General features: G+C 39.8%; 2 protein-coding genes across 4 annotated transcripts in view; one reads left to right on the forward strand and one right to left on the reverse strand.

Moving 5' to 3' along the window:
* Positions 1–9,397, reverse strand: part of LOC145447973 (uncharacterized) — a 389,824-nt gene extending 380,427 nt beyond the window's left edge. For both annotated transcript variants that reach the window (XM_080326274.1, XM_080326272.1), the window contains exon 1: positions 9,384–9,397. The gene's annotated coding sequence lies outside the window, so the exon portion shown is untranslated. The remainder of the gene's footprint in view (positions 1–9,383) is intronic.
* LOC145447976 (band 4.1-like protein 3) lies at positions 1,345–24,460 on the forward strand. 2 transcript variants are annotated; one of them, XM_080326280.1, is made up of 22 exons: positions 1,345–1,552; positions 2,179–2,326; positions 3,084–3,204; positions 3,320–3,493; positions 4,470–4,557; positions 4,659–4,811; positions 4,880–4,977; positions 6,844–7,004; positions 7,941–7,975; positions 8,032–8,103; positions 8,829–8,894; positions 9,481–9,598; positions 13,069–13,104; positions 14,295–14,377; positions 15,540–15,674; positions 16,165–16,290; positions 17,229–17,378; positions 17,440–17,571; positions 19,031–19,276; positions 20,257–20,409; positions 21,796–21,876; positions 23,035–24,460. In XM_080326280.1, exons 1-22 carry the CDS (start codon positions 1,430–1,432, stop codon positions 23,134–23,136), a joined length of 2,601 nt encoding a protein of 866 aa, XP_080182406.1. In that variant the 5' UTR covers positions 1,345–1,429; the 3' UTR covers positions 23,137–24,460. The 2 variants fall into 2 exon arrangements, with proteins under 2 accessions (XP_080182406.1, XP_080182407.1); XM_080326281.1 differs by lacking the exon at positions 13,069–13,104.
* The last annotated feature ends 592 nt before the right edge of the window (positions 24,461–25,052 follow it).

The following is a 25,052-nucleotide window of genomic DNA, read 5'->3' on the forward strand; positions in this document are numbered from 1 at the left end:
GTTTAAAAATTTCGAAAAAGTGTCCTCCTTACCGGATTCCCAAATATGGTAACCCCAGAAACTAGATCAGAGGTCTCAACTCTTATGTGCTCGCGTGCCAATTTCCTAGCTTCTGATGACGCCGCGTGACGTAGCATCAGTAATATGGATATTCAATGCACAATTTCCAAGTAGGCTAAGCCTTATTTGACGGGACCTTGCAGACAGACATTTCACAAACATCGTGTAAATGTAATCTACTATTGTGTATTCACGCTTGACAGTGAAAAAATCACATTTTCAAATATTTGAATAAAATTGTTTTTGTGCCGGCCATAATTTGTTTAGACGTCATGCGAGAGGATTCATGATGCCATCGCAAAACTGTTGGGTTATAATATTGCAGCCTTTAACGTGCCACAATTTTATGTAGCCCTAGAATATTTTAAAATCTACTGAATATTGATCTGATATCAGAGCATTTGAGCGGTGTAGCCTGATCCTAGTTTTGATATAGTCGTGATAGGTAGGCTATATTGTTACTGTCATTGCCCAAGTCCAATTAAATCAGCGTTAGATTTCGCATTCGATTATCATTGGAATATATCAATAACAACTTAAATATAATCATTATTAAGCCATAGTAATAGCATTGCACAGCCTTTTTAGCGATCGTGGGATCGTACCCCTTGTGCTTCCAATAAGATTTCTCGTGGCCACTATGTCCTGTCCATTTTCAACACAAGCCCATTCACATAAAATCGCGCGTAGCGTGAAGACTATTTTCCATTTGAATAAATAGGTCAAGAAAAATATTCCTCAGCATATAGGCCTACCTCCACAATGCATCTCGTACCCCCTGCTGTGGTGCTTCGTACCCCGATGGGGTCTTCGGACCATTGTCAAGAAACCTTGGAATAGAAATGTCCGATCGCCGAAGAATTCATTGGTGTTACAGCTGTGGAGCGTAACAGAATGCCACTGGTTGCCATACTGCCTAATTTTGCTTGTTCTTTTATGTTACCATATTTTGCTTATCGCTCAATGTGCAATGTGAATGTGTAATGTGCATGACACTCCTCTTCACTTCACCTAGGACCAAGTGGATGTCTGCTTCCAAAGACTAATCCAGGTCGTTTCGACTACTTCCGATCTTTTCATTCTTTCTCATTCTTGTTTTAGGGGCAAGAGAATATTGTGATGATAACACCATAGCCTTTATAAGACTATGATAACACTACGGTGACAATATCCGAAAACCGGATTTTAATCCGGCATTGCACCGGATCGTGGTCATCGGAGTTCCGCTCACACCGTCGATATTTGTAGTCCCCTTGATAATCTTAATAAGCTCGATTTCGAGTAGGTGTGACATCATTTTCTCGCCTGTGCGACAATAACGTGCCGCGGTTTTGTTTTCTGCTTGGAGTAATGATAGTAGCAAGCTAAGATGGTAGAAAAAGACCAAAATGAGTCGAAAAAACTGACGGTCAGAATAGAATCTGCAGGTATTCGGACGAGGAAGTGCATGGTGCATTTGTTGAACGGACAGGAATTCCAATGTAATGTACAGGTGAGACAAACGTCTGTGTTTATCAATATTAATGCATATGCGTGCATATTGTATGTTACGCAAATTATTGTTGCTACTGAGCGGTAGTGTGTTGCTCGAATGTTGTTGTTGTGCTATATGCAAGGAATTCATATGCAGGCACGCAAGGCAATTACATTTTTGCATTCAGCAATAAGAGAAAAACGACTGATATTCTAGTATTGTTGTAGTGAATAATTGTACTTAGGCGAGCTTCTTGGAGCCGTTGGAGGTGCAGAACTTCGATATACATTGAATAATATATTCATATTTAAATAAACCAGATTATTTTCGGCTGTCTTCATTAACTTAATATTACTATATTAACTAAAATGCTGTATGTTCCTGTGTTATTGTAATACCACAATTGTTACTGTGGGACATTTGAAAGGTTGATTACAGTCAAGACTAGCATATCACTTGCAAAAGTCCATTATTACGCAGAACACTGGTTAAAAAAATTGCTCCGCTTTGAAATCGCTTCATTTGTGTTCGAAATGTAGGCTATTACAGCCTATTAGTATTTATAAGTTATTGTTTCCAATTTCCATTTATATGGATTCTCGGTATAGAATCGCCGCTGTGTATTAATGCCCTCTTTTTGACAGAAAAATGCCAATGGATCGCAGTTACTACGACAAATTCGGGAATTACTTGATATCATCGAGTTCGATTACTTTGGATTATATTTCGAAGATTCGATGCGCATGAAGTATTGGTTAGAGCCGGATAAATCAATAAAAAAGCAACTGAAAAGTAAGTCAGTTTCTTCCGGTTTGTAATAATGCAAATAATATTTCCTTATCATATACTTATTGAAGTTCAAAACTTTGACAGATTGTGGCACTAGTTCTGTGTGTTTTGCAGCAACTCTCGCGTGTTCATTGTATTATGCAGATAAGGGCTTCGGATGAATGTTGATATCAAATTAAGCCTAATTTAGCAATAGCGAAGTCTCTGGTTGGGTCATACAAGTTTTCAAGCTTAGATTGTTATACCTTGTAGCCTAACCCGTGTATGGTGGTCAAGCTGACATTTTTAGATGCTACATAAATGTGTAGCAATATATGCTTTGCCTTCCTAGATCTGAAAGGTAGCATAGCTATGATCGTAAACCTTGCCTTTATATGCTTTGGTTATTATCAAGATAATTGCTCATCATAGTAAATAATTACGGCTGTGGCACCAATGGGTCTTATAATTTACGGGAATTCATAATCTGAATTTCTGATCGAACGATATCAATTTTGTCCGTTATTACTACATTGGCAGAGCATTTTATTACAGTTTTGGAGTCATTGGTGTTTTTGGGTATGAAATCGCGTCACTTTCAAGGAAACTTCTCAAGCTTCAGATTTTTTCATGGATATTGATGAAAGATAGCACCATCAATGAATAAGAATTAACAATAATTGCCCTATGTGATGCGTCTGTAGGCTTATCGTGTAGTGTAATTCTTTGCGCTGACACGTTTGTTGAATTTGCGGTAAGTTTTATAATTGTCATTTTTCAGACAGCCCTTGGGATTTCAGTATGGCTGTGAAATTCTATCCGTCAGACCCGTCTCAGCTTTCTGAAGACATGGCGCGGTATTATATGGTTCTACAATTACGAGACAACATCGTTTCCGGAAGGTTAGTTATTGCGCAATGCGATTTGAACTTTACACATTGAAAGTAGCTGAGACAAACACTATTTTTGCCGTGGTGTGTGTATTTGTTTTTTTGTTGAGTCATTTTTATTTTCTAGGTTGCCTTGTTCTTTTGTGACACATGCACTTCTCGGGTCTTTCGTGGTTCAGTCTGAAATCGGAGATTTTGATCCAGTGTCGATGAAAGGCAATTACGTAAAAGGCTTTGAATTCGCACCCAACCAAACTACGGAATTGGAAGATCGAGTGATCGAACTTCATAAGACTCATACGTAAGTGTACTTGTAGATATGTGCACATGTGGTTTAGGGAATGTATTTGATTCATCTTATGTAACACGCCTTAAATTATACCTTAATATGATTAAACGAATAGCTAAAAAATGCACTTTTAGTAGCTCAAAAATAGTTAAAAATGCAATGTTGCTGATATATGTATTTGAAGAGCTTCTTGGAGGTACAGAACTTCAATATACAATTGAATAGTATATTCGTATTGAAATGAGCCCGAATATTTTCGACAGATACTCGTAATAGTCAGCAACTAGTAGATAATTGGAAAGAACATTGTATATCAACAATCCTATCACAAAGTATGACGTCCCAGCACGAAATTTCGAATTTAAGAAAGAGTTCAACGTGCTGTTTTGAGATATATCTTCGCAATGTAACTGTTAGCATTGGATCAGGGCTAGCACTAGCAATGCTACGAAAATATTCGGGTTCATTTCGATATGAATATGCTATTAAACTATATTATATATATTCGAGAAACTTTTTAATGCCAAAAGTCAACGTTGTGACTTCAAACACCTGTGCTTTAGAAATAGCACTGCACTATACAATTATTCTTGACCAGTGGTTATCTACTTTATAGTGATAGTGTTTGCGCAATTATTGAAAAAAAGATTTCTGCTGATAATCTGGCATTTTATTACCTGGATTTTACACTGGTGGATTCGTACCAGATCTTCGAAGTTTAAATGCGAGGAATTTCGATCTTTTCAATGCGGATCGAGCCATGATTAGAGGTTGCGAACTCTCATTGACTTCTATGCGCTATCTGTCGGGCTTGCGAAGTCAGCCACTTGCTGACAGATGAGTTCCAAGTATTATGATACTGTTGAAATTTCTGTAAGTCGGAAAGTTTGATATCTCAGAGCATTTTACAATTCTTCTTTGTGATAACATTATGATTGCATTGCATTGGCATTTACAAATGACTATAATGAGGATGTCTCTTTTTCAGAGGTCTGACTCCTGAGGAAGCTGAAATTGCGTTTTTGGAGAACGCCAAAAAACTACCCTTATACGGGGTTGATCAACACCTTGTAAAGGCAAGGCGTCTGTGTTTTTCGTTGAATTGTGCTCGTGATTGAAATTTGGTTTATGAAATGAAAATTGCCTTTGGAAATTATCTTTATGCTTCTACGTTTAGGATTCTGACAACGTCGAGCTTGTCCTTGGTGTGAGCTGGAACGGATTACGAGTCTACAAGGACCAGACACCAATCAACCGCTTCGCCTGGCCGAGAATAGTAAAGATTTCATATACGAGAAATAAATATTTCATAAAAATCCGACCCGTGGAGGTAGCGTGAATGTTTTTTGGGTCGTTTTTGAGGTTTCTGTGTATGACGTTTTTTCTGAATCTTGTCAGGAAAACGCCGAGGAAAGCATCGTTGGATTTAAACTGCCGAATCATAAATCTGCGAAAAGACTGTGGAAGTCCAGCGTGGAACATCACACATTTTTCAGGTGATTGATATTGCTAGAATATATTTTTGTATTATCGGTCTCACTATGGGTCTGCGTTTCTTTATAAGTAGAATTACAGTTTTCATAAATTGTTAAAGTGATTTTTGCTAACATATGAAATTTCGTCACCGAATACTATCTTAATACATCATATGACTCAGTTGCACCCCGCCTAGATCAATTGCAGCAGTCACATTAAGTTTTGACTTGCTCGTAGCCTATGTGTTAATATTATCAGAGGCTGATTAGATTGTGGGCCTGGTTTTTTATGAAATTTCCATGCAAACAGATTTGCTAATCGGCCCATGTTAATAATCCTATAATCATTTAGAGTAAAGTTGAGTTTTTCGTTGATCCCTAATTAAAAGAAATTTTTAAAAGGTTGCGAGTCACTGCTGTAACGGGTTGAAGCAGGTGAATTTTAACATTTCAATATTTCCTTGTTAATTCACCTATTTCGAATTATTCAATGTAATTCTCGAGTCTTTGGACATACCAATCCATCAAAACATTGGCAATTAAGCACTAATTTCGACTCTATCTTCTCATAGACAGGGATTTGCGTTGCTTATTTGAAGCAGCCTGTGAGATGCTAATTAGCAGTGATCGAAAAATCAGACTTAGCAAAAATAGCTATTCCGCTGATGGGACTGGCCGACGTGGTAGCCTATGCATGTTTGCATGATTTGCATTTGGTGAATCATTTTTCTAACATAAACCGACATTACAATCTTGTTTGTGATGGGTTCACTCATTTATGCTTTGAAAAACCTCATCAAGTTTTTGCTTAATGTACACAAATCTTGTCGAAAAGACGCAGGTAATGACATGTCTTTTTCGCATAACCTATATGGTTTTATGTGGTAATCTGCAGGAAGTCATCGGTAGTAGATTTATGATCAGTTTTGCCTGTACTATGACTTTCAATGTGCCTGAGTCCCAAGCTTCAATATTGTATGCTATAACAGTTTGTATCTGGCATGTTTGGGATGTGGACGCAGATTTAATTTTCTGACTGAATAAGACTGGTTGGAGAGGTATGTGGGTCATTTGATAAAATTCACAGTCAGCACTGTGACCAGTTGGGTCTGCTATTTGGTATGTTGACTGCGGATTGCGTATAGCTGCGGGAAGACAAATAACAATCTGATGCAACAATGCTAAATGTTTCAACATCCAGTGGTTTCATATCCCAGTGCTTGATAAACTGTCGATGTAGCATCAGGCCTACTTTTTGTAATGCGATGCATCGTGTTCAAATCAATTTATAAACCAAGCGCTGTTACCAAGTATTTAATTTATGTCTCAGTCACAGATACTTTCAAGTTTCATTCTTACCCAACGTTAGTTAATATCTTGATGGCATCGTGCCATCGGTTTTTGATTAAGCTTATGGTCCGGTACGTTTGAGCTAATCTGAAGTGGGGTAATAGAGGGGATTAGGCACCGCAATTGCTAAAATATCTTTTTGCTATACATGCTAACAGTGAGCATGATCATGTTTAGTGAAATACCAAATTGGAAATGCTTTCCCTCTCCACCCGCTCATAATTATTGCTCTGTGTTTTGTTGGAATTCCATATTTTAGAGGTATCTTAACAGCGATGTCACCTTCCATGCCACCAAGCAATGAGTATGGAATACAAACATTCTGGTAGCTTTTTGAATATTTTTTACGTGACGATAAGGGAGGCTCGAAATTAGTCATTCTCATCAAGGGGGTATGTTGTAAAAAGTTTGAGAACTGCACTGCTCTAGTCAAAACACTGTTTGGGTTTCATTCATTTCCGGTACCGCCCTTACCGGTATCGTTATCGCGAAGATGGCGGCAAGACTTAGACATTAAACTGGGATCGATTTCATCAGGTTGACCAAGCCGGAGGCGACCAAACCGAAACTGGTCCGGACCGGTTCGCAGTTTCGGTACACCGGGAAAACGCAATACGAAACACGGCAGATCGTCGCCAACTCTACCCACAAAAATGTCCCGAAAATTCAACGCACTCCCAGCCGGAGATCTCACAGAGGTAAGACGCTTTTCCTGGTACTATTTCCTGTCCGGTATTGCGCCTTCGGCTAGGCACAATGTTTCAAACAGGGTTGTAACCAAGTCACAAGGTTCCGATACACAAGTCAATCTCGCTTCAATAGTTTTGACTCGAGTCAAGTCATGTTCGATACGCCACCGAGTCAAGTCTGAGTCATAGCGTTGTGACTTGAGTCCAGGTCACTGTGTTCAGTTTTCAGTTCAGTGTTCAGTTTCAACCCACTTTTTCCAACTCTGCTCGAGTGATTTAGAATGGCTCGCATTCATAATATAGTAATTTTCCTTAGACTTGATAGCTTCTGGCGCTATTTCCCAAGTATCAGGACTGACAGACGAAATACCAATAATGTGGTGACTTTGCTAACCTTCGAAGTCACAATGAAATGTCTGTCTCCGCCGTCCTAGTCTCGAGTCATGTGACTTGGTTCGAGGCATGCACAATGGCTTGAGTAAGAGTCAAGTCAATACGAAAATTTGCTCGAGTCGAGTCATGTTACGCATTTTAAAAAATGACTCAAGTCAAGTGAAGTCATGTTATATCATACAGTAGTTTTTAATATGTTTCCTTCACGTTCAAATTGTCGAAACGACAGGCAGAAATGGCCCACGCACGATGTAAGTAATATATTTTCGAAAAGTTGAGATAATTTGCAGCGTCTTCGCGTTAGTCGCAAACTATCAAAATTGGCCACTTTGGATCAATTAGATACCGTAAATCTGAATCAAATCTACCTTTTTCTACTACCGTACTTGAGTAGTTTTTTGACGTGGAGTGCTTTTTGTAATCTCTCGAACATTGCTACCTACCTTCACTTGTAATTGAGCAAAAATTGACAACGCCACTTCTACTTCTACTTTTGCCGGCTCTGGCCCTAGCTCCGACGATCGTGCTTATATATATGTATGTTATTTGCAGGAAAGTCTGAGAGCGATACGCAGTCACCCCCGCAGGTAAGGTGTTGCCCTCGATTTTTCGAGATTGCGATCGTGCATGTTGTTGCGTTCAGCTTCCAAAGAAGGAAAGGGAGACGACCCAGGTCATCACCACCATCACGGAAGAGGTCACCGAAGAGATCACGGTTCGTTGTGTGATGTTTTTTTTAAAAATATTATATTCATATTGAAATGAACCCGATTATTTTCGGCTGACACTCGTCGGAGGTAGGCATTATCGTCAGCAACTAGTAGAGAGTTGGAAAGAACATCGTACATCAACAATCGTATCTCAAAATATGACGTCACCATTAAATTTCGAATAAGAGTGCGTTCAATGTACTATGTTTAGGTGATACACGAACTCCTTTTGTCGACGCAGCCTTGGCTGGTGTATTTTGAGAGAAGTCGACTCCAAGGCACACAAACGTCATATTCTGAGATACGATTGCTGATGCGCGATGTTCTTTTCAATTCTCTACTAGTTGCTGACTAGTACCCCTGACGAGTGTCAGCCGAAAATATCCGGGTTCATTTGAATACGAATATACTATTCAATTGTATATTGAAGTTCTGTACCTCAAAGAAACTCTTCGAATATTCTTTTTTGCATTTTTTTATTTTTGAAACTTTTTCATTATAATTTTACCTCCACGCTCTTATCTGTCAATTTCTGCATAGAATTGTAGGTGGAGGCTTGTCCGCCCCTAGTCCTATCGCGCCATCTGGGCAGTGATTTTTAATCTTTTTACTAACCCGCCGAACCCATACAATAATCTGCTAGTATTTAGAGAACCCCAGATTTTCGCAAGAAGTCACAAAATCGAGAAATCTATGATATGACGAAAATTTCATCGATGTTTGCTTGCAGGTCGCAAATGCAAGTCGACCAGAAGCTATCGGTACAGCTGCTGTTTGGCAACCCGCAGAGCAACAGGTATTAGCTTTGTCCGACTTTGTGACTTACTTTTTTGACACTAGTACTGTACCTTCAATGAATTTTGTACCTCGGTGTGTTAAGTATCCCAATACGACCCTCCAACACCGAGTATTTCTCTGTGTTTTTGTCTAAATTTGTACCGATTACTTGCGGAGTGGATACATCCAACATAGTCAAGTCTTGAGTTATTTCGGCCACAATATTTTGATGCATTTGCAACCCTAAATCTAAGATAATTGAGTATGGTTATGATTACTTTAGATTTGTGTCCAACATAATCCATTACAAATCAAGGCTGCCCCTTTTCTGTTACACACACAGTGGCACAGTTGAATTAAAATACCGTATCAAGTGTGAAATCTCTTGGTTTCTGGTCAAGTATCGATTAAGATCGAGAGGACGCGTTAGATAACCATGCTTAGCCTTTTATGTGGTTAATATGTTTAATAAATCGCGGTAAAGGTAGACATTAGTTTATGACCGGACCTTAATACAACCAATCACCTCACTAACTTTCGAGATAATATTGTTTTCTGGTCATTGATTTTTCCTAACACGAGTTGATGTTATTTGTTACGCAAAGGCGCCGGAAAATGCGGCCGATCAACGTCAATCATCTTCAAGCTCGTCTTCTTCAAGTTCTGACGAGGAAGGCGTGGACGCTCTCACGAAGCATCAGAGGAAAGTCTACAAAATGAAAAGTAAGATATGTCGATTGCCGAGAGTCCTTTGCGTTCTAAGTCCGAGGGTTTTCCAAGCATGGTTGCATCACGAATATTGTCCTCATTTGTGTGCGTGTACGGATGCGCCCCAAGGGTTTGAATCAAGAGTCGGAGTCGCGTATTGATTTTAATGATTCGAGTCAAGTGATAAGATTAAAATTTTTGTGTTGTGCCAGTTTTGACAAAGAACTATTATCGACACTAGCTTTTCACCATTTTGACCAAGTTTCAAGTAAAATTCTTAGAGTACCGAAATTATAAGCATATTTCGACAACAAATTATCTTCACATCATCGTAGCCTTGAAACTTTGTTTATCTCTATCGTACATCCAAAACATATAGCATGAGACTTTGCATTTCTGTCGAGACACAACATTTTTGAGTAGGGTCATTGCCACATGTTTACGGTGAAGAACGGCTCGCGCCTGACACATCCCCTGAAACTTGATTCAAAGCAGGCCAAGGCCATGAATTCTGACATTAGCAAACATTTGTTGGGTAATCTTGCTTGCACGAAAGATTATCGACACTACAAATTTCGTGTTGTCGGGAGAGGCCGTTCACACTTTCATTTGGGTGCTTTGGAGTAGGCAATTATCAAAATATGCAAACCAAGTCTGTGCCAAAGGGAGTTCGTGTACCATCTAATAATAACATTGAGCTTAAGCACTCTCTTTGCCCCGAGTAATCGAAATTTCATGAAGGTGATGTCATATTTGGTAACACGATTGTTGATATACAATGTTCATTCCAATTCTCTAGTAGTTGCTGACGATCACCCCTGACGAGTGTCAGCCGAAAATATTTGGGTTCACTTCAATAAGAATATACCAGGGTATTCAATTGTATATTGAAGTTCTGTACCTCCTAGAAGCTCTTCAAATAAGAAAGCATTTATCTAGATTTGTGCAATCGGCATTGTTTTCTTATCTATCACATGAAAGACAGATATTTGAACTTTTGCAATGTATGATAGTCATAGCGAGTAGGAGTCGAATACTCGACTCGAATGGAAGCTTAATACTTGACTTGGAATCGAATCAGTCTCATACTCGAGCTTACCATGCCTTAGTAATGGCTGAGTACTTGCCATGTTAATATATGATTTTGCTATTGCTAGCCACCAACATTGGTCGTGATTTGTGATGCTCCTGCTTTTTGTCACTCGTAGACACTCGATCTCTACTTTTTGTAGATCTGAACCTGTTTCTTTCGTTAAGTTTTACATTTTGCTTCGTTGAACATGAATTGCTTGGTAGTCTGCTCGAAATGTTTTGTGGCTTTGACATTGTTAGGAATGTGCTTTTACGCCTGGATTTTGAAAAGATCTTCTTTCTTTTCTTTCTGCACTCGGCGGATCGGTGAAGTGGAGTGTTTTATGTGGTTAGTGTTAGCGATTCACAAATTCATTTGATAGTCAGTAAGCAATAGTGTAGTTTTGTTCACCCTCTAAAACACTGCTTATACCCGAGTCATAACATTGACACACAACACCTCCCATTGTGTGAACACGCCCAAACTACCAGCGAAAAACTGTTCATTGTTTAATTTAATATCCCGCCAAAATTGTCCTATTGACGCGCAAATGTGTGCACTGTATAGGCGTGGCTACAAGCCTTGTAACACTTGTAGTGATACAAGCTAGTTTAAACACAGACACTTGTAAACATATGTATCGGTCTGCGTTGAATGGGATTTGCCACTTCTCGTCTGTTCTAAAGTGTAGCGTAACAATAACAATTGGAAGTTTTGTAATTTTAGTACATTGTTAACGAGAATTGCCCTTATTGTGGATATTGTCTTTGTGTTCGATATCAACTCTGAAGCAATGCTGAAATATTTGGTTCTGGTTACTTATTACACCAGAAAGCGTTGTATAGCCTACATGAAATGTTACCCTATGTAGATAATTCAACTAGTTGATTATATGCTAAATGCTTGATTCAAGGTATGGCTACCGAGAGTTTTTATTGCCCCTCCTGACATCTTTCTTGACCCAAATAACTGTTATTAGTGTGTAACCTACATAGCTGAAGCTTTGTACAATGTGTAGGCTACAGGCTTCATGTCTGATGCAAATTGATCTAAATCTTTGTAAGGAGGATAGCCTATGTCTTGTGTTACAATGGTGTGAAATTTTTATGGCTCCGTGTGGTATTGTGTTACAACTGTGACCTGAAGGTGTGAATATGAAATTCGAGGAAGTGGTATTACTTTTGCAACAAACGCTATTTTTAATTGGAATGTGTTGCTCCGTTTCCATGGAAACAACCTGACATCCACAAGCTAGATTCACGAATAAATATCATCTTACAACTTTCTGTTTTAACCCCATTAGACGCTCTTCTCTTCAGAAAATCTTTGTAATGTTTCATGCTCGAAATTTCATGTTCAGTGCAACTTTTCCGATCTAACGTAACCACTCCAATAAAAATAAAATCTGTAATCTGTAATGTTGATAAATGATGCCGCAATTTTCTCTCACTCGAAATTCTATCGCGACAACAGCATGTACTCAATTTTGTAATGCTTCACCTGGTATTTAGCAGCTTTCGTGATGTACTAGTCGATTGGATCTGTTTTGTATGTCAATAGACAATGCCCGTGTCACAGCAGAGTTTCTCAACCTGGAAGTAGCTCTAGTTGAACTCCCACTGTTTACAATGCCAAGTGAACTACCTATCGCGACAACAGCATGTACTCAATTTTGTAATGCTTCACCTGGTATTTAGCAGCTTTCGTGATGTACTAGTCGATTGGATCTGTTTTGTATGTCAATAGACAATGCCCGTGTCACAGCAGAGTTTCTCAACCTGGAAGTAGCTCTAGTTGAACTCCCACTGTTTACAATGCCAAGTGAACTACCTACGTCAATTACAAAAGACACCAATAATCTCAAGTGGATTGACAAGTACTGCATCGTCATTTGTATTTAAGGGGTGTTCGATCCTTGCGTTTTACATTTTTGGCATCCCTTGTTGTCGAAACCGGTTGGTTGAACATCAAATATGTTCAGTAAAGGCTTTAAAATTTCGTGTGCCACAATTTCATTACTTTGATAAGTGGGGTTCCGACCTTTTTTACGCCGTGGCCGCCTTGGAAAAATCAATGCATCCTGTATCGTAACTAACTTCATGGAAAAATGAAGAAACTTTATTGTAATTAAAAAAACTGGTTTATTCAGTAACCCGTAGTTGGAATGATAAATAATATAAATCCAACACGTAATAAACATGATAGTTGGGAATACCTGCCGTAAGACAATTCACATTTCACCTTGAAAATCTATGATGATGGGACTTGGATGTGTGCCTACTTTCTTAAAAGTGATTGAAAACCGTCCCTGAAGCATTGTCCGATTTTGGCTTAGCAATACCGTCGATACGGGTTGAGAAACACTGCCCGGCATAGTAGAATGAAATGCCAAACGTTACTTGATCCAATACAGCACAAAATGACATTGACGAGAAGAACGATGACGACGGTAAGTCTGTTCTTTGTGGCGAAATGCTCGAATATGATTCGGGAATGTCTGCATGCTGCATCGTCTTCTACACATCACCCTTGTCTAGTTGCATGATTTTAGTTGATTTGTATATATGTCTTGATGCTTGTATGTAGAGAGTAGTTTGCAGGCGATGGGATGATAGCTGCATGTACGATTGGTAAATAGCACGTTGTCAGGCCATTCTAATTCAAATTACATCACAATGCTAGAGGTCACTAATTGTGACGTTTTGACCCCTTGCGGTGCCGCTTCCTATGCGTCTGGGAATTCGGCACGGCAAATATAATAATTCAACTGGACTATCAGGTAGTTGATTAGAGTATGTATTTTTGTAATTGTTAGCTAGCTTTACAATCCTGTTTGCTGATGGCTGCGCATTGTGGACCGGGTTGGGCGTAATGTCTCGAATACTCCACTCTGAATCGAGTATTAATTCTAAGTGGTCCGAGTCTAGTAGTAAGAGCTCATTTTTACGAGCACTGATTTATCTACGATTCCTTGGCGAAAAAATACCAAATGAGGTTTAGAACTGGCTTTGTATTCTTTGTGGGCGCATAAAAGTTACATACCTAATTGAACTTACCGCATCATTCATACTCCCGTGATGTCATAATTAAGGATACAGAGATATATTATTAATAAAATTTTTAATGAATATTTTTAATAAATTTTGAATACTTCAATCACTCGCATGACGGAGACCCTTTATCTGCACTTCCGCGAAGAAAGGTGTATGATGTGTCGAAATCATGATATTTTAGATATCATTGAGGGTAGGCCTGCATACAAATACCATGTTGAGTCGCCGACTTATGTGGTGTGATGATAAAATGGACTTGGTGTCAGAATTTTGATGTTAATTTATCGTTCAATACGTTAATTGTACTTATCTGCTCAGCAGCGGAAACATCGCTCTGTTATTTTGTTATTTCTGTGAGAATGTCTCAAACATCGATGTTATTTATGTGATGAAACAATTTGTGTGAACTAACTCTGGTGCACTCTTCAGCGAAATATCACTGAGCTTTGATAGACTTTTTCATTGGCATTGGTGCCATCGTATTGTTTTTATCGTGGTACCGTGAAACTCTTTGTTGGTTTGTACGTCTGATACATCAGTGAAAGTGTATCGTAGTTGCATAACTATTTTTTTCTTTCTGATTTAGAGAAATTTCTTCAGGAAACGCCTCCAAAGAATGGCGGTTCATCGGAATGGGATGCAAAATTACAGGCATCGCCCCATGTTAAAGTGAGTTGAGAGTGTTCTGTCTTTAGCATTCAAAATTTTGCGATTCGCCAGTGATGGTTGTTGTCTGAATTTCAGTCGTGTTGGTAAAATGCATGTGTGTCAGTATGTCTTAGCGTCGCATATTTCTAACTTAACATACCAATTTATGAATAAAAGTCAAGTGGAGGTAGGAAATAAAAGTCTAGAAATATCTCAAGTAAATAGTTTGAAAACGTAGATTTGGTCGAGAGAGGTCACATGCTTTTAGCGGTTAATCAGAGGCTGCTACTGTCGGGATTGAAAGCTGTATTTTCATGACTAGCGCAAAATGACTAAAGATGGTTCAAATACGCGAAATCTGTGACAAAATATCCAGTTACCGTGAGACATTGTCTATGTCATGTGCAGTTCTCATTACCATTTCGCTCGTGATAGCGGTACAGACTCGTCCCAAAACTTCTCTCTACTTTTCGTGATCGTAATTGTAAAAAGTATTTGAAGAGCTTCTTGGAGGTACAGAACTTCAGTATACAATTGAATAGTATATTCATATTGAAATGAACCCGAATATTTTCGGCTGACACTCGTCAGGGGTAATCGTCAGCAACTAGTAGAGAATTGGAAAGAACATTGTATATCAACAATCGTATCACAAAATATGACGTCACCAGCATAAAAGAGAGAGCGTTTAATGTACTATTTTTAGGTGGTACACGAACTCCTTTTGTAAAAGTATTTAGTTTTTGCCTAAAAATAACTCTTGAATAGATGCGGAAGTCTTCTAAAAAACATAAATGTCTCGGTGAGTAGTGCAGGTATGCAAAACCAGCTTGACTACTCTGTTAAATTACTTCATGTCCACGGCTGCATATTGCACACTAACGAATCGGAAAATAATAGTGGATATTCACAAAGCTTTGACCACCACCACTCTTCTAACACTGCAAACGTTGTGTAAATCTGAGAATGGTTTCAACTTATAATTCCTGTCACCGTCATTCATATTGATATAAACCCAGATACTTTCGGCTGACACTCGTCAGGGGTAATCGTCAGCAACTAGTAGAGAAGAGTTTATTTTCAATATGAATGTATTTTTGAAGTGCTGTGCCGGCAAGAAGCTCTTCGAATGTTTAAATTATTATAATTCGATGTCGTAATCTAAGTGGGTTTCGTCTCGCAGAGAAGCGAAGCGTCTTCGGATAAGGTGGAAGAAGTCGCAGTTGTTACGGAGACTGTCATCACGGAAATAGTCGAAGAAGTCGCGGAACAGGAGGAGGCGTCGGAACCCAAACCTGTCAACGACGAAGCGCCAGAGGTTAGTATTAGTTGTCAGCTAGGGCTAGGCACAATGATTTGAGTACCTGAATAATTCTCAATCGAGTGGTAAGAGATCATTTTCTCAGGGTACTGAAACTAAACGCTCCTTAATTTATCAAAGGGAATTATGGTTTCGGTACTATTTTCCATTGTGGGAGGCTGTAAACTATGATTAGTCATATCGTATTATATGAAACATGCTGAAATGACACATCTGCGAAGTCGTGATCAACCCATAGCATTGTCACAAAGTGTAATGAAATAAAAATTACCAAGCTTTAATGTGATATAGAACTGCCAATATGGTCTTTGTGGTAAAAGGTACATATTTCAACTTTCCGAATCGTAATGTAATGACGTGATAACGAGTGAAAATTGACTCGAGTCTATAAACAGGCTACGTGATTCAGAATTGAGTTGCCCGTGTACTCTATATTTCCCGGCCGTATTTGGTCCCGTGGCTTGGTAAAATTTATCTTGTGCTCTAGACACTGCCTGAAATTGTCGATTGGGAAGTGCTGTCTGTGCCGAGCGCATCGTCCGAAAGCATAACTGACGACGATTCTCCCCGAGAAGGGGAGACCGAGGCTGTCGTGCATGCGGAGAAAACGGAGGTATGTGTGACGCAGGTTTGTAATGGACTCGACTCTACACGATTCGTGTATTGACTCGACTTGTACTCGAGTCATTGCGCACGGCTCAACACATTCTGTATGACTTGTTCGAGTCTCTAATATCACGACCAATAATTGAAAAATAGGATCAAAAACTGTCTTTTATCTGTTTGAATAAACATGTTTAGAGCGAGAAAACTGAGTATATTATGAATCCGTATCCTTCATTATCAACAAAGAGTTTCACAGAAGTGAGTTGAACGCGATACTGAACAGTAACCATCAGGGTTGTAATGACTCGAGTCACGATTTTCTGATGACTCGACTTGACTCGAGTCTATTTCTCAAAATTCGGAAATGACTCGACTCGAGTCAATCTGTGTACTGACTCGACTTGGACTCGAGTCATTGCGCATGACTCGAACCAAGTCATATGACTCGAGACGCAGACGGTCAAGACCGACATTTCAATGTAATTTCGACGAATAGTAAAGTAACAACCCTATTGGGATTTCATCTTTTGGTACTAGTACTTGAAAATGCGACCAGAAACTGCTTAAAGTGAGGAAAATTAGTATATTATAAATGTGAACCATTCAATATCACCAGAGTTATAAAAAGTGAGTTTAACAAGATTTTAACTGGAAACTTAGCAGTCAACACATTGACTTGGACATGACTCGGACTCGACCCTCTGCCTGATGACTTGGACTTGGACTTGACTCGATGGTGAGTTGAAAATGACCCGACTTGACTCGAGTCAAAACTATAAAAGTGAGATTGACTTGTGACTTGGTTACAGCCCTGGTAACCAATATGACTTGGACTCTGACTCAATCTGTTGCTCTCTGCCTTGGACTTGACTCGGTAGTGAATTGCGAACGACTCGATGTGACTCGAGTCAATATACAGGAAGTTGATTGTTTCTTACTTGACAGGATACTGAAACGGTGCTGCAGAATCCTCACGCTCTGGACCAAACGGAGGATACGGAGGAAGTAGCAAACGACCTTCAACCCCCTCAAAATACGACGTCGTCTGATTCCTCGTCTGATTCGTCTACTTCCGATTCTTCCTCTTCCGACGAGGTATTTCGGTTTTCCGATCGGCGGCGTTTTTGATTTTTACAGCCCGATTTTTGTGTCGCAGAAAAGCGAATACGTTCCTGCCTCGGAAGAACTTCCCGCTAATGAGAACAACAACAATAACGAAGATGCTCCGCAGGAAGCGGTGGTACGGAACGTTATTACCACTGTCGAGACCAAGTCGGTCCGCGTAGAGGTGAGTGGCGGAGTGTGGGAATTGTTGTTTCTATGGGTTGGGATCGGGATCAACATATTTAAAACATATTACCACTCGAGTCGTGACTCGTTTTGAGTCCGACTCGAGTCGCGATTTTTTGGTGACACTAAGAATTAAATTATGAAAGAAAACTATAGTTTCAATACTATTTTCCGCTATGGAAGTCTGTAAACATGGACCGGTCTTATCGCAGCAGGGTTGTAACCAAGTCATGAGATTCCGAATCGCAAGTTAATCTCACTTTTATAGTTTTGACTCGAGTCAAGTCGAGTCATTTTCAATTCACCACCGAGTCATAATGTTTTGACTCAAGTCACTGTTCAATTCTCAGTTTAATCCGGTGCAAACCCCTTTTTTACTCTGCTCGAGTGATATAGAATGGCTTGCATACGTAATATCGTAATTTTCCTCAGTTTTAACACTTTCTGAGCCGATTTTCCAAGTATCTGGACTAATAGACGATATACCAATCATGTGGTGAATTTACTATTCTTCAAAGTTACAATGAAATGTAGCCTATGTCTCGGTCGTCCTAGTCTCGAGTACGAGTACGAGTCGATGCAAAAATTGATTCGAGTCGTGTCGATTTACGCATTTAAAACGATGACTCAAGTCACCAAAAGATCACGACTCAAATCCAGTCGTGACTCGAGTCATTACACGTTTACAACCGTGTATCGCAGTATACGAAACGGGTCGGAAAAGCTACCCACGTTAGTGGAAATGAAGTTTCTTTGGTCGCATGGAAGGTAGCCTGCATATTTGAAATTTCTATATATTTCATACTGTTATGAAGGCGTAATGAGTGTTAGTCAAACACTGTACATGACTTGAAGGAACACTGCACTCTAAAAATGGTGTGGTCTCAAATTGAAGGGCAAAACGAAGTGAAAAATTTGGCTGCAGCCGTTTTCTTCAGAACGCCACCGTAATGGAGCTGCAATGTATTGAAGTTTCGATACCAACTTCACGCTCCAGCAGTCATGCAGAGATCGAACTTTATATAGTTGTCAGCCGATGCTATGAAGGAAATATGTCGTACACGCCCTATGTCCTAAAGAAATAGAATACACTAGGCCCGATTTAGACATAAATCTGACTGAACATCTTCCGTTGATCGCGGTATCTAAACCACCTTGGCGTGTACGACATATTTCCTTCATAACATCGGCTGTCAACGATATAAAGTTATATCTCTGCGTGACTGCTGGAGCGTGAAGTTGGCATAGAAATTTCAATAAATTACAGCTCCATTACGGTGGCATTCTGAAGAGAACGGCTGCGGCCAAAATTTTGATGTTGTTTTGCCCTTCAATTTGAGACCACATCCTTTTTAGAGTGCAGTGCCCCTTTAATACTCGATTCAGGACGGAGTCACTCAGGTACTCGATATCAGCCAGCCCTAATAATAACCCCTGACCGGTATGCGTCTCTTTAGGACGTGGTCATACCGAAGGACGACAACGAAGTCCGTAAAGTATCTCTGACGGCGGACCAGGATAATAACGTCACGGTGGCCGATGTAGAAGCCTCCTCCTCATCATCCAGCTCATCTTCTTCAAGCAGTTCCGAGTCCGAGGATGGAGAAACGGCAGTACACGAATTCAAAAATCCGCCCGTGGTGGACACCAAGGCCATTTATGTCGAACCACCGGCCGACGAGGAGCCCGAGTCCACTCTGCAGGTGGCGTGAAATTAATTTTATCATGGAATGATATGCATGTGTTGAAATCAGCCCGAATATGTTTGGCTGGTATCCGTCAGCAATTAGTAGAGAACTGGATAGAACATTGTATATCAACAATCGTATCACCAATCAGGGTGAAGATATTCAAATTTTCATGCGGGTGACGTCATATTTTGTGACGCAATTGTTGATATATAATGTTCTTTCCAATTCTTTACTAGTTGCTGACGATTACACCTGACGAGTGTCAGCCGAAAATACACGGGCTCATTTCAATATGAATTTATTATTCATTTCTGTATTGAAGTTCTGTGCCGCCAAGAAGCTATTAATTTTATTGTAATTGTAGTTTTCGAGACTGTCAGTGTCAGTATCGCAGTACTTCTACTTTTTTGGGGGAATCTGTGCTCACTAGGGTTTTAAAAAAAATTCGAATTTCACCGGGGACTACCGTTAGAGCGTTACTTCAGTACTGATTTAAGGTATTTCTATCGAATTTGGCTGTGTATTTCACCAAAATTCTCGAAAAACAGTGACATAATCAAGCGATCTATTTACATATACTGCCGAATATTTCCAGTAAAAAGTTGGTTGCATGAAAAATCGAAAAAACTTTCATGAAAAATCAAAAAAGTTGCATGAAAAAAATGGACAAAAGTTTCAAAAAGTTGCACTATAAGATTCCTTCGAACAGATTAAAACAGAATTCTACATAACTTCCGAGTATTTAGGAGGCTGCCGGAAGCTGTAATAAAAAGTTGCAAAAGTTGCAAAAACTTGCCCTACTTATGACTGAATATCAGGTGGTGCTCGAATACTAGACTAGACTCGGTGCTAGATACTTGACTCTGTCGAATCAAGGGCAATCGATTTCACCTGGCCCTAAATTTATGGGACAGCAACACTGGTTATGTGTTACATCGGCCAAGCGTATCAGTGTTAATGTATTTTTAAAAACTTGTCTACCTCTATTTTAGCCACCCGTTGTACAGACAGAGACCAAGACCATCACATACGAATCTGATCTGCCCCCGGAAGGATCGAGTCCCGCCAGAGACGTTCGGCTTTTGAGCAGCCAGACCATCACGGCCGAGACGCTGTCCACCGTCACGACGACGCATATCACCAAGGTAAGTCCCGGGACTTGCGGTACAAAAATTGATCCATCGCGGCAGCTTGTGAAGAATTTTGTTACGTTATCGTCGCCATAACAACGTATTGTGGTTGGCACACTGTCTGTCCAGGAATTATTCATAATTTTTGATGAAAATACATAAAAAGTTTTGGCAACTGCGTAAAAACAAATAAACTCTGGTTGATGAAGAGCTTTGGGGTTGAAGAAAAGAATCTTCATTGCAAATTTATTTGTCTCCACTCTTTTCGAGCGCCGATTTAGGTAAAAGTAGCGAATGAAAATATGGTATTGGCCAGGGTTGTAATGACTCGAGTCGCGATTTTATGGTGACTCGACTTGACTCGAATCGTTTGCTCAAAATATGGGAAGTGACTCGACTTCAAACAATCTGTAAATTGACTCGACTTGTATTCGAGACATTTCGCATGACTCGCACTATTAGGATTTCATCTGGTACTTGAAAATGCGACCTGAAATTGTAAAAATTGAGGAAAAGTAGGATATTATGAATGCGAAGCATTCGATATCACCAGTCAGAGTTGTAAGATGTGGGTTTAAAAAGACAGACTCGAAACTGAACAGTCAACGCGATGACTTGGACTCGGACTCGAGTCGTAACACTATGACTCGGACTGGATCCTCTGCTCATCAACTTGGACTCGGTGGTGAATCGATAATGACTCGACTTGACTCGAGTCAAACTATAAAAGTGAGATTGACTTGCAGGGTTGTAACCAGTCACATGGCTCCGAGTCACAAGTCAATCTCACTTTTATTGTTTTGACTCGAGTCAAGTCGAGCAATTTTCACTTCATCACCGAGTCAAGTCTAAGTCTTCGAGCAGAGGTTCGAGTCCGAGTCATGGTATTATGACTCGAGTCCGAGTCCAAGTCATTGTGTTGACTGCTCAGTTTCCAGTAAAAGTCTTGTTAAACCCACTTCTTATAACTCTGTTTGGTGATATCGAATACTTCGCATTTATAATATGCTAATTTTCCTCACTTTAAGCAGTTTTTGGTTGCATTTTCAAGTATCAGTACCAATAGACGATGTCCCAGGAGTGTGGTTACTTTACTTCTCTTCGAAATTACAATGAAATGTCGGTCTTAGCCGTCTGAGTCTCGAGTCATATGACTTGGTTCGAGTCATGCGCAATGACTCGGGTCCAAGTGCATTGACTCGAGTCGAGTCATTTCCGTATTTTGAGAAAATGACTCGAGTCAAGTTGAGTCATCAGAAAATCGCGGCTCGAGTTGAGTCATGACTCGAGTCATTACAACCCTGTTGACTTGACTCGGAACCTTGTGATTTGGTTACAACCCTGGTATTGACTAACAGATGAGACGTTGTTTAGCATGTAATTTAACACCATATTTTGCAGACTGTTACCGGGAGCGTCAGTGAAACCAGAGTCGAGAAAAGCATTGTCGTTACGGCTGACGGTGATTCGGATTTACATCAGGTACGGGTACAGCACATAAGTTTTCCTTTCTTTCTTGTTTTTGTTATCTTAAATTGCTATCGCTGGAGCTAAGGCGAGAAAAAGCAATTACACCGCAAATGGAAGCGTAAAGCTCTAGTTCTTCTCAGAAGTGGTAAAGCTTCTTGGAGGTACAGAACTTCAATATACAATTAAATAGTATATTCATATTGAAATGAACCCGAATATTTTCGGCTGACACTCGTCAGGGGTAATCGTCAGCAACTAGTAGAGAATTGGAAAGAACATTGTATATCAACAATCGTATCACAAAATCAAAGGCCATTAATTCTGCCATCGGCAAACATCTGTTGGATAATTCGATTTGTGCGAATAATTATCGAGACGACCGATTTCGAATCGTAGGGCGAGGTCGTTCACCATTGCATTTGTGTGCCTTGGAATCAACTTTTATCAAAATACACCAAGCAAAACTCTGTCAACAAAAGGAGTTCGTGTACCACCTAAAAATAGTACATTGAACGCTCTCTCATTCGAAATTTCATGCTGGTGACGTCATATTTTGTGATACGATTGTTGATATACAATGTTCTTTCCAATTCTCTACTAGTTGCTGACGATTACCCCTGACGAGTGTCAGCCGAAAATATTCGGGTTCATTTCAATATGAATATACTATCTAATTGTATATAGAAGTGGTAAAATAATTCAATTTTGGTACTCAGTAGAGGTAATGCTGTAAATTTTTACGCGATTACATGTAACAGAAGTGATTTTCAAGACACTTGAAAACTACTAAGTCTATCAAGTTTCAGAAAGTAGCTTTGCTCATGTCATATACTTTTAGCACTGCGCTCTAAAAATGATGTGGTCTCGAATTGAAGCACGGACCGAAACTTTTTTTTATCCATCTCGCATTCATAATATAGTAATTTCGTCAGTCTTCACAGTTTATGGCCCTATTTTCCAAGTATCAGGACTGTATTTGAAATACCAATCATATGGTAAGTTCACTATTCTTCGAAGTTACAATGAAATGTCTGTCATGGCCGTCCTAGTCTTGAGTCATATGACTTGGTACGAGCCATGTACAATGACTAGAGTCCAAGTTTAGTCAATAGAGAAATTGTGTCGTGCTGAGTCATTACAACCCTGTTTTTTACTGACCTCTGATTTCAGGTCATGGCGGACGCGATCAAAGACACCCAAGAGTCAAACCCCGACGTTAGCATCACAAAGGTCGTAGTGCACGAAGAAAACGAGTTCGAACATCCAGAGTGACGGCGCGATATTATGACGTCACCAAGAAAACAAACAAAGGCCGTCTCTTTTTTTAACGAAAAACTCACATTTTGTCGATTAGCTTCCCACGTTTCGCGTAGTTTCACTCTGATTTTTAGCGACGCTGTCTCGTAATTTAGTGTAATTATCAATTAGTTTCTTGCTGCGAATGCTTTCTGATCCTTTTTCTGTCGTGTGTCGCGTTTTTTCTGTCGCTGTAGTCACTGTTTGATGTAGTGCGTCCGAATTTTTCCTCTTCTAGTGTGTTCGTTGTGTGGCGATATGCAGTCGGGACGCGCGTGTGTTGCGGAGGGGGACCTCGTAGTCGTAGTTACGTAGCCATCGGTGGTAGCCTACTAGAGTACAATGAAATTTTCAAGTGGTCCAAGTCAGTAAAAAGTGATTTCTCAAAGCCTAGTTTCGCCTAAAAACTGTTATGAAGTATTCCTAAGTTTGAAAATTCAGTAGCTTTTCCTAGAAAAATGTTTGTAAAAGTAGTTTTAAATCACAACCGCGCAGGTACAGTGTGGGGCGAAAACTACATCAGTACTTTAAAAATGTACAAGTACATCGTTACTGACCACAGTGTATAATTGTATACCTTTCGAGCTAACTGGATATGTTGAATTTGTTTCTCTTGACCGCCATATTGTTTCAATATAAAAATAAACGCTTCCTAACTAATTCAAACGCGAATTGAAAACTTATCTCAACTCGAAACTAATTCGATCGGTGTTGCAACATTTATCGCTGCATCGTTTCCGTCTCGATACTGTCCGAAGTGTCGCGAGGCGCGGTTTTTTCGATTAGTATGCGCTGGAAAGTGCGCAGATACTTTGCTTTGTGCAATTGCAGCGCCCGTTTCTACCGTTCGTCGCAGAGAGATATGTCGGGCTTGGTACAGAACAATCCGCGTTGTCAACCAGCCTGCATCACGGCTTATTATGTCACTGTAGAATACCTTACTAATTCCCAAATCTTGTGCATGAATTTAATACGAATAAGCGCTCGCTGGCTTGTAGAGTCGCCAGATTACAGTAGAGAGGTCCGATATAGCAATCATTATTTTCTCATAATAGAAGAGGCGACTGCTTTGTGTCGTGTTAACAATGGCAGTTTCCCTCACGGTACCATCATCTTTCCTAATGAAACGGTGAATATTTTGAACTTCCAGTAATGAATTACGCTTGCCGTAGCAAATGCGTGGTGTACTCGCTTTGCCAGTTATCGGACGGACCAACTCATGCCTTTGCCTTGTTTATACTTTCGTGTGGCTATCTGCTGTATTCACATTATTAATGATAATAAAGTGCCGAATAGACTATTTCGGTTGCGTATTGTGGAGTGGGAATCGTGGATATGGACATAGAAATATAGATGCTCCATAAATTCACCTTTTATGTGGATCTAACGACTATAGGCTGTCGCAAAAAGATCAAGTAAGCTACTACGTTTGCCTGATTTTGCGATTGCTATCATTCTTCAGTAGTAAGCAGTCTTGTGTTCAGTGCTGGTCAAGTTCTCGGAGTCATAATTTCGAACATTTGGATAACGAAAAGTACTTCTGCGGTAGTCTTGCTATCAAATTTTTATCCTCTCGCTGCCCACGCAATTAGATTTACCGGAGGTATCTCGGAAAATGTAGGACCCGTAAACAAAAATTAATCATATTCGGCTGGACCCATTGGTAAGCTATAATGACATGGTTACAAGATGTTATTTCGTGACCTCAAATCCAAGTTCAACTTTATTCATAAAATTTCATCTTTTCAAAACATCGCAAGACTGCAATACAACGAATGGTATGATGATGCCGGAACGACTAGGAGTAGTCTTGGAGATCAGATCTCCTGTCTGCTATGTCAAAAGACATTGAAATCGCCCAAACGTACTAAACTAAAAGACCACACAATTTC

The sequence above is a fragment of the Botryllus schlosseri genome, chromosome 10, assembly GCF_051294905.1.
Source record: "Botryllus schlosseri isolate E-star chromosome 10, Bs_hap1, whole genome shotgun sequence".
Lineage (NCBI taxonomy): Eukaryota > Metazoa > Chordata > Ascidiacea > Stolidobranchia > Styelidae > Botryllus > Botryllus schlosseri.

Coding starts and splice junctions, on each gene's coding strand:
- LOC145447976 (XM_080326280.1), top strand. CDS start 1,430: ATGGTAGAAAAAGACCAAAATGAGTCGAAAAAACTGACGGTCAGAATA. Junction 4,558..4,658: donor TTGATCAACACCTTGTAAAG/GCAAGGCGTCTG, acceptor TTCTACGTTTAG/GATTCTGACAACGTCGAGCT. Junction 13,105..14,294: donor CGAGAAGAACGATGACGACG/GTAAGTCTGTTC, acceptor TTTCTGATTTAG/AGAAATTTCTTCAGGAAACG.